General features: G+C 39.5%; 1 protein-coding gene across 2 annotated transcripts; it reads left to right on the top strand.

The window, feature by feature from the left end:
* Positions 1 to 539: 539 nt before the first annotated feature.
* On the top strand, positions 540 to 9,751 carry LOC146455641 (runt-related transcription factor 1-like). Of its 2 annotated transcripts, XM_085093965.1 has the most exons (4): positions 540 to 1,019; positions 1,276 to 1,380; positions 5,357 to 5,566; positions 7,611 to 9,751. In XM_085093965.1, exons 1-4 carry the CDS (start codon positions 689 to 691, stop codon positions 8,480 to 8,482), a joined length of 1,518 nt encoding a protein of 505 aa, XP_084950091.1. In that variant the 5' UTR covers positions 540 to 688; the 3' UTR covers positions 8,483 to 9,751. The 2 variants fall into 2 exon arrangements, with proteins under 2 accessions (XP_084950091.1, XP_084950092.1); XM_085093966.1 differs by lacking the exon at positions 5,357 to 5,566.

Here is a 9,751-nt window from a genome sequence, read left to right as displayed (position 1 = left end):
CGGTAAAACACGAGGATATAGCGCGGGCGATACGGAAATTTTACTTGACTTCTACACTTCCTATTGCGAATGACGCACAGCATGAAGTATTCTCGAGTTCGCTTTTCTTTCGATATTAGTCATCTCCGTCGAGTGGGAACAACTTTGCTTGCCTAAGGGAAGCGCTTGTTTACGTATTATGAGTTCTCTTAAGTAATCTACTCGCGTTCTGTTACGTTAAGCATGAACGAGCTAAGCGGTTATATTCGACCACCGTTTGTTGATGCAATAAAAAAAGTCACTCTTTCCCATTTGTAGCCTCCACGTGCTTCATCCAGTTTACTATCGCTAATTGGCGAAATTTGCCGCAGTCTAGTTCTTCAATGTCATCAAACAATGATTCACATGAAGGCTACAAACCACAGGAACGCTCCAGAAATCGAGAGAGACTTCATCGGAATGCGTGCTACGTGAGTTGATTGGCCAGATGCCAACGGTGGGCGTGGGGCAGGCACTACCGCCCGCCGCTATTGGCTCATAACTTGTACATCACACAAGAACGCAAAACAAGTAGGCGAACAACAGATGTCAAAATCGCAGGGGAGTGGTTGGCCGAGAGCATTTCATTTTATTTCACCGTCCGGTAGTGTGCCAAGCTCGCCACACATATTCTGGTGGCGCACTCTTGTGGTTTACACATTGGACAACCATGACCACTGCCACAGAAAGCACGGGACCACGAAAAATTAGAGGCGAGCGATCGCTCATTGAAGCACTGGCTGAATACCCAGGCGAGCTCGTCAAAACCGATTCTCCGAACTTTGTTTGTAGCGTGTTACCATCGCATTGGAGATGTAATAAGACTCTACCGGTCGCCTTCAAAGTTGTAGCGCTCGGCGACATTCCAGATGGGGTTCTCGTCTCGATTGCTGCTGGTAATGATGAGAACTTTGCAGCTGAACTCCGAAACGCGACCGCCGTGATGAAAAATCAGGTTGCCCGTTTCAACGATTTGAGATTCGTTGGCCGGAGCGGAAGAGGTAAGCAGTGAACGTGATGTAGAGCGATCCGTTTGACGCAGTAGGCAGATAGGGCTCACTTACTACATTCGGTATGAAATCATCCATCTGGAAACGACATGCACTCATGAAAACATGTCATGTATTATATGCGCTTCAGCATAGCTTGTCAATTTCAACTGTCTGTCTGATGGGAAAAATTTTGTCCCAATTGTTTACAACGAGTTTATTTTTATTTTTATTTTTTTTCTATTTCTCTCTCTCACCTGTGCCACAGGAAAGACATTTACGCTGACAATAACGGTTCGTACAGATCCACCTCAAGTCGCTACGTACTGCAGAGCTATTAAAGTGACCGTAGATGGACCGCGAGAACCACGCAGTAAGTTATAACAAAATCTCTTCCTCATTCTTCGATTGTTTGACAAATGTATTTGTGGTTCACCCGACCCCTTAGAAGCCGAAGCACGTTTGGAACCCAATTCTAGTGTGTCGGCCAAATTTAAGCTTTTCAGTAAACTACCCCTGTGATTTTCGTTTGTTCCCCTTGATTCAGAAGATGAAAAAAATGAAATTCAATCAAGATTCGAAGAAAAAAATAATTTTCCCTTCTGTTCAAAGGATTTAAAATTCTGATTCCGACGTTGATTTGATTTTGAAAATTAATTCACAATCAAGAGATAAGTATCTTCTCCAAGCAAGATTTTTCGTGAGGCTATTTTAGCTTTTAATATCTCGAGGTATTCGTGGCCACAACAAGCTCATTCCAAAGTGTGCCCGTCTGCAGTGTTTTAGCCGCAACGGCCTGACTTTGCCGATACTGTCGAAACCTAAGAGCAGATAAAAAAATTTGCGGCTTCGCCTTGAAACGGGTGCTGTTATGTTGTTTATATTCATGAATACTGGCCGACTCAACCGCAAATAAACATAGGCAGTGTTTAGATAAATAAAGCCTTCCCGTTGTCTCTTTCTATAGCCTTGCCACGCGTAGCGGGGACAAATGGTTTAGGCGATACGCGGGAAAATGATTAATGTTTAATTTTCAATTAATGATTCATAAAATGGGCGCATCCCATTGGTTGGTGCGATAATTGAATTGATTATCATATGTTTTGAAGCCTCCATACAATGCAGATGGCAGGTGGTTTAGCAGGTGGCATGCTGGAATGTCATCCTTTCACCTGTCCTCAAAGAGGCTTTTAGAAATACATTTGTTAATTTAATAGCATTTCTCTCTCTTCTTAATCCACCTAATAAATCAGATAAAAAAAAGTACTTTGAAATTGGACTTCTTTCAATTTTGAGACAAAGAGTGAGAGCAGACCGAAACAATTAAAAGCAAGCTCAAAGTGTGCTTTTCAAATAGTTTCACTAAGCTTTTTGACAAACAGAATTATCAGACCAAATGTGTTGAGTTTATTTTCAATTTCAGAAGCATATGGCTGTGGCGAAATTGAGTGATTAGTTTTTAGTTTTGGTCTTTATCTGATCTTGCCTATGAAGAAAGTTCAATTTTCCCTCCTGCGTTTCCTTTTACATTAAATTAGTGCAGTAATTGATTTCTTTCTTATGTGTTTTTATTTCTGATTTCTGACTGGATTGAATTAAACATCACTCCACTTACCTGGCAGGTCCCCGAGATGGGATTTTTTAGCTGATTTTATTCTAATTGCAATAATTGGTTGCACACAGGGAAAAAAGCTTACAATTTCGTCAAAATCATGAATACTCAACTTGACTAGGGGCATTTTATAAGTCAATTAAATTTTTTTTCTTTAGAAAGTAGTCAGGCATTTTGCATAATTTTTCGAAACCCCACCAGTGTGTCAACAAATCTATATTTTATGGTTCCAAGGTCAAAATGAGAACTTTCAACGTGAAACCACCAAATCATATAGATATCCAAAAATCAAAATTCATGGTTTTGTTCCGTGATAAACAAAAGAAGTAATTTGAAGCTCGACCATAGCTATGCATATAAGTGCACAAGAAATTGACAGTTTGATTATTGATAATGAAGATTTCTATCACAGTTGGGTATTACCTTGATTAATTTTTTATGACAGTCACCAAAGCACTGTGTATGAAAAAAATTTCAATTAAAAGCCAGATGTTCAGAAAATTCAATAAGGTCTTTTGAGAACAAATTTTAATAATATCACTGGAGAATTTGATATTTTTGTTCTATTTTCTTGAAAATTAAATACTCTTTTAAAATCAATCAAAGGACAGTTTTGTGTTTCAAATCTCCCTGAACTGGTTCTGGTCCTGCAGTGTATTGAATTTCTGTGAATAAAACCTTGCCTCAATGTGGTTTTCTTGTCCAAGGTTTAAGTGAAACACAAGAAGTTTGTATGGGTAAAACCACATATATATGCATTGTGTTGACTCTTATACGGAGTCCCATTTTTACCTCACCATACATAACTTTACCCTCAAACCACAAAACAGGGGATCAGTTTTTCAAAATTACTTATATTAGGAAGGAGAAGTGTGTAAACCATTTCCCAAAATATAATACTTTCTTCACCCACTTGGGGCTATTTTGGTTTAGTTTCAACTTAAGACTGAAACCTCAACTGAAATCATATTAAATTTATACCACTAAACAGAACCACTAGCTTTTCTGGGGGATTTGAACTTCAAGAATGTCTTCTCCACTTTTTGCCAATATCAGGGCTTTCATTTTCACTATGGTGAGAAAATACATGCCGCTAAGTAATTAGTTATTCACAGAATTTTTATTATCTTTCAGTATCTTTTAAGATCTAAATTCAAAAGCAGCAGTTCCACATTTGAGAATTTCTCTGCTATTATCCAACTCTCTGATCCAAATTATGTGGAAAAGTTGTTAAATGCTTGGCAATAAAATAATTGGTGATATCTTTTGCGTTTTATTTCCAAGCAACTGTTAAAATAGGAAAATTGGTGACGTATATGCAGGATGTTGTGGTACATGTATAAACTAAAAAAATTCAACAAAGACCAAAATGTCTTCTTGGGCAATCTCATTCGGGAATTACTTTCATGTTTAAGGCAACTTTTTTTGTAAAAATAACCTTCGAAAGTTTTGCCTAAAGCCCAAGTCGGAAGTTTTGATTTTATCAAAGGGAAGCATGATTCTGCGAGAACAGGATAGAATTTTATAAAATTAGGTGTAATTTTTCTTTTTTGAACACTTAAAATATGGAGGCAAAGAGTTGTGCAATGAAATAGCTGTAAAAGGAATATTTTTTTTACGTAAATGTATCCGAACGGCTCGCAATGTTGTAATTCTGTACTGATTCTTAGCTAAATTCAGTTTGGTTTTGACTTCGCAGTTGCAACTCGCAAAGATTCTCCGGGCTCGAGTCACTGATAATAGTTTCAACATCCAACTGTTCGTGCTTGGATAGAAACAATAATTGCGGATTTCCAGAAAGAAGCGTGCTGTTTTCGATTTCGTTTTATCGCGAAAATTGTATCTATCTATAGTCTATTTCGCTACGTGAACTTGTCTTTGCTTGGCAGGGTGTTCCAATGTTTACCACGAGTGGAAAATTTGTGTTTTATTGCGCTCTTTCCTTGTTGCAAACAAACAGGAAAATGTGGATGTCACTGGCTTTGTGAAGCGCGCACAAATGACGTTACTTATGAGAAATCACATTGACGTGTTGGAAGCTTTCAGGAAGGCCTTCCTGTGAATTTCAATGATTCAGTCGACTTCAGTCTTGGAATTTAGTTTATTGTATTAATTTCATTGCTTTAGAATCGTAACCTTTTCTAAGTTCTGCAACGTTGCAAAAATTCATCTCGTATAATTATCAATTTTGAGCAGAAATTGTTACCTTTGCAGTTTGACACTCGATGATAGTCGAAAGTCTAATTTTCTCGCTGCAAGAGAAAGAAATGACACGAATTTTGGGGTGTGTCATGAATAAACTTAGTTCGGAACTTCTATTTTTGTTAACTATGTCATCTGGAAAGCGACTACCCTTTGTTACATACTTCTAATTAAAGTTTAAATCGTTTGGGGAGAAGGAAAAAAAAGCAAAGCTAGTCAGGCGTCTCGTTTGCCTTAGTTTCTACATCACATGTTTTTTCGCGCTTTGGGTTCGCAGCAAATGAAGGTAAAAATAACAAGTTTTCAAGTTATCAGCTTTGACTTTCAAATGAAGATTCCTTTCTTGCTTGAAGTATTGATCATTGTGTAAACCCGTGAAACAAATCAACTCGTTTTAGAAACACGCTCAGCCCCTGGCAGCTTTCCCAGAAAATCAGAGTGCCGTTTCATTTGGTGAACGTATTCAATGTTCAGCTGTAGAGCTCAACCGGCGCCTAATTCGCCCACATAACAGGAAATTCGTTTTCTTTGACAGGGCACAGAACGCGATCAGATGAAAGAGACCAAGCAAACGCCTACGAACAATTTCACTTTTCCGATCGCCTTTCTGAGCTCGGATTTGAAGGTCTTCGACGTTCCATAAGGGATAACAGTTTTGGCGCTTTCACTGAGCTTCATCCCGGCCCATTGCAACCCGTCAAACTACCTCCAGACGCGTCTTCGGCATTCAGCGCTTTAAATCCCGGTAAGCCCTAATAGCTAAGTTACCTTGAGTTTTAATAGTTTCGCCTAAAGCATTTATGAGGCAAATTTTTCTAAACATCGAAAAATAAACATCGCCGTATGAGAGCATATTGCTGAGCAGCTTTCTTTTGAATGATCACTCAACAGTCACAACGTCGGACTCCAAAGCTAGCTAGGGTCACCTCGTGCAGAATCAGAGCATGGTCTAGCCGGCTCGAAAAGATTTCACCTCACAGACGCACTGAAAGTTAAAACCGAAGGGTGTCTGGCTCTATAAACCGACAAAGGCTTTCCTAAAATGAGCATCCTTCCTTGCATCTTGGTTCAAGTAGAAAACTATTGTTTCTAAGTTTATTGCTTCCTTTATCTGTTATCAACTTCGGAAGAATGTTGAACCGTGAGAACAAGAAAACCATACCCGAGGAAATGCTTGGAGCTAAATCATTCAACGTCGGTTTCCGGAATTGTTTGCACAAAAACGAACTCTGTTTCTTTTACAAATTGTAACACACACGAAGAAATTGTGTTTCTATGCTTTTCGCCCTCAGTATCGAAAACATAGGTGGTTTCACCGATAATTTCAGCATAGGGAAAGCTATTCAGTATCATAGTATCAACCTAACGGTTTTACAAAGTTCTTGATCTCGAAGCTAAAGATGGCAATATGTGGATCACTTAGCGAGTTCCCAGGGACACATTGGCGCCATGTTTCCCTGTCTAGACATAAAACATATTGTTGCAAAGCAACACACCTTTTCTTTTGTATGGGGAATTTCTTTATTTCCTTTTAGGAAAGCTATTAAAGTTTACTTACATAAACTTTTTTTCAATACGCGAGCTAACCCATTTCGCTGTCCAAGTGCTAAATAAATCTTATTCATCCCTCTTGTTGTGAAGTTATTTTCGTAATCAGTAGAGCACCCAATTTATATAATAAAGCGCAAATTTAAGTTAAAGGTAGAGAAGTCCAGTCCATGGTAACTTCAGTGACGAGTTTGCAGAGAGAGGTCGTGATTTAGTTCGCACCAACTTTCTCAGTCGTCATGTGCAAGTACAGCGGAAGATTTGATGACGTGTCCGTCCTTTCTAACTTGCTTCGCGCAGTCATGGTAAAATGTTGCTTTTATTCTAAAATGTTTTCGTTAGGTAACTCGAAATAACACAGCAAATGTGCCTTAGAAACGTTAATCAGTGCGTTGTAAATCTCAAATCAAGTAAAGGAAGCGAAAAACTGCAGATGTCCTTGAAATCGTAAACACTTCAAGAGTTGATGATTGGAAACAACACGGCTAATGCTAAGTAATAGGGCGCTGTCTCTTTTCACATCTTGATGTGTGGACCTAAAAAGGAGACAACCTTTCAATTCAGTTGTCAAAATTTCCTTTTGCTCTAAATAAATGGCTCCAAAACTTAAGTGAAAGTCTTGTTCTGATCCTTGATGTCGCGCGCTAAACCATTTTTTTTTTTGTTGTGTTTAGTGTCAGTTGACTTCGTGTACTAATTGCTCATGTACTTTCCATAATTGTGCGGTTTATGAATGTGGCCGCAGAATACATTTTTATACTTAAACTACGAGACGATGGTTTTAGAACACTCTTATCTAATTCTACAATCAAAACAGAAGTCTCTCCTTTTACCGATAGAAAATAAAAAAGACGCGAAAATTTCGAGGGTTGTTCTTGGGGGAAGCATGGCTTTTACATCACTAGTTTAAACAATGAGGGAGGGAATATTAAGTAGTGTTGTCCAACGTTTGTGCGTTTACATTCCCTTTTTTTAAAATCAAGAAGAGATAAAACCATCGGAGTTTATGGTTGGGCTGAAACGATTTGATTATATCCACAAAATCTTTCAGTTTGGCCGCCATTCAACTACTGCCGGCTGAACCCGGTTTCATTTCCTGTTGTCATGCCCGCTTTCCATATGTCAACCAGAAGTTTTAAATAAATGCCTTTCGACTTTCTTATGTACCCTCTGATACAGTAACGTTGTCGGAAAGATATTTAAACATACACAATAACGTTAAATCTGTTATTTTCTCACAGAAAACAATCAAATCCGCTCGCCGTCTACATGGGGCTTTCACGGTTTTCCGGGATTTTTGGGAGCAAACATTCCCCCTCACCCCCCGTCTGAGGCTCAAGTGAATCTCTCAGCTCTAAACGGACTGCCTGCTCCAAGGCCGCAAGTGAACTTGCAGAACACAAGCCCTAATGTGCCAATGCTTCCTCACTACACGGAGCCCAGATTTCAGGGCATAGCGCAGTTTCCCGCGTTTCGATCATCACCGCAAGCTACATCGAATACTACACTAACAACTGTAACAGACGGTATAGGAACCGGGATGAATCAAGTAGGGGTCCACGCCGCGCCCGGTATGGACCCCGCACACGGCATGTTCCCTACGGCGTGTCAACAACTCAACGCAGGACCCGGGAGTAACTCCGTAATGAACGGACCAATGTTGAACAACAATACCTTGACCAACGGCATGGTAAATAACGGCTATACGTTCAGGCCGCAGCCGTTTATGCAACAAACGCCGCTGAGTAAAGGAAATATGCCGATAACTCAGACCACATCGGCAGCTTTGGTCGGGCCTATCACTCAGGCGAACACGACCACCGGGGTGACTTTCCCCCTGTCGAGACCCGGGGTGATGCCTCTGGTTGGGCAGACTATAGGAAGCCCTCAAAGAATACCTTTACCGCTTGGAAACGTGGATTTGAACAGCGGATTTAATGCTCTTTCGAGAAATGATGGTCACGGGATGATCGCGCTAAAGCAAGAGCCAATTGACAGTATGCCAAACCACGTTGTTAATCATCACACCGGACTTGAAGTGTCGCACGCAGACACGGCATTACATGAACGGAACGGTACCTCGACTCCTAAGGGGGTTTGGAGACCTTACTAACGGAAAAGAATCCCTTAGATAGACATAGAAAGACATGGGCTAGTTCATATTTACTGCGCGGGCTGTTCAAATGAAAACCCACACCTTAGAATTCATCCAAAGAGTCGAAAGCTAGACCACCTTGTTCAGCACAATAAACAGCACAGCGGGAAAGTGCTCGCTTGCTTTCATTTGAATAGTCACGCTTAGACACTCACAGGAACAAAAGTTAGAACCACCTTGTTCAGAATAACAAACAGCACCGCAGGAATCTGCTCAGTAGCTTTCATTTGAGTGGACACACTTGAGAAATTCATCCACAGACTCTAAAGTTAGCAACAGATTTGTGGTTTGACTCCAGAGACAAGGGGGGTTAATAAGTCATTTAGAGGCATAGCAGAGTCGTTCTCTTTTACTAACTTAAGTCCAAAGACGAGTGGATGTTTGTTTTATTGCAGCTTTTTCAATATCGATCTCTCTTGAACTTGACAGTTTTTAGCCCTGATATAGCAATGTTGATGTTTTCGGTTAAACTCAATCGCTTTGGAAATCGTGTAGCTAATCTTAGAACTCAGAAAATTTGCGGCAAAGAAGAATTGATGCAAAGCATTCGATTTCTTGACGAGCCTTCTCGAAATGATAATGCACCCAAAGCTTTAATGCTTTCCCTCTAAGAGCGAGAAAATAAACAACTTCACAAATTTGGTACAGATTTCCATAAATTCAACAGCACCAGATTAAAGCACTACTCGAGAACTTTCGTTTGAATACCTCACTTAGGATTTCGTCCACAGACTCAAAAGTCAGAACCACGTTGTACAGCATAATAAACAGAACCACAGAAAAGTACTGCTCAGTAGCTTTCATTTGAATGGTCACATTTAGAATTTCGTCCAGGGACTCAAAAGTTTGAATAACTTTATTTGACGAGTTGGACGTTTGATTTCAAGAGGAGAAGTGTTAAACGGAAGGTGTAGATTTTTTATTCGCAATTGTTCTTTTATATTTATTTGCTCGTGTACGTGCCTTTAGAGAAAACATGAAACAGGTAGTATATAGGCGCTATATCGAGAAGCAAAATCTACGATGAAATTTAAATTTAAGTAAGCTGAAGGAATACCATAATATGGAGAGAGAGCTAAAGAATATAGTATTGATATTTATGTATATGTATTATTATTGTTATTATTTGAAACTCTTCGGAAAAAATGTTGAAGTTGAAATGAGATTTCAAGACTTTTTTATTATAACATGCTGCGCGTGAATCGAATATTAAATTCTTAAACGCTA

The sequence above is a fragment of the Pavona decussata genome, unplaced genomic scaffold (assembly GCF_977016875.1).
Source record: "Pavona decussata unplaced genomic scaffold, jaPavDecu1.1 SCAFFOLD_272, whole genome shotgun sequence".
Classification (NCBI taxonomy): domain Eukaryota; kingdom Metazoa; phylum Cnidaria; class Anthozoa; order Scleractinia; family Agariciidae; genus Pavona; species Pavona decussata.
The sequence above is the reverse complement of the archived record's forward strand: the minus strand, read 5'-3'. Positions and strand labels throughout refer to the sequence as shown.

Bases quoted from the DNA above. Each gene is read 5' to 3' on its own strand.
- LOC146455641 (XM_085093965.1), top strand. From the start codon at position 689: ATGACCACTGCCACAGAAAGCACGGGACCACGAAAAATTAGAGGCGAG. The intron at 1,020-1,275 runs GTAAGCAGTGAA...CCTGTGCCACAG, and splicing joins CGTTGGCCGGAGCGGAAGAG to GAAAGACATTTACGCTGACA. The intron at 5,567-7,610 runs GTAAGCCCTAAT...ATTTTCTCACAG, and splicing joins ATTCAGCGCTTTAAATCCCG to AAAACAATCAAATCCGCTCG.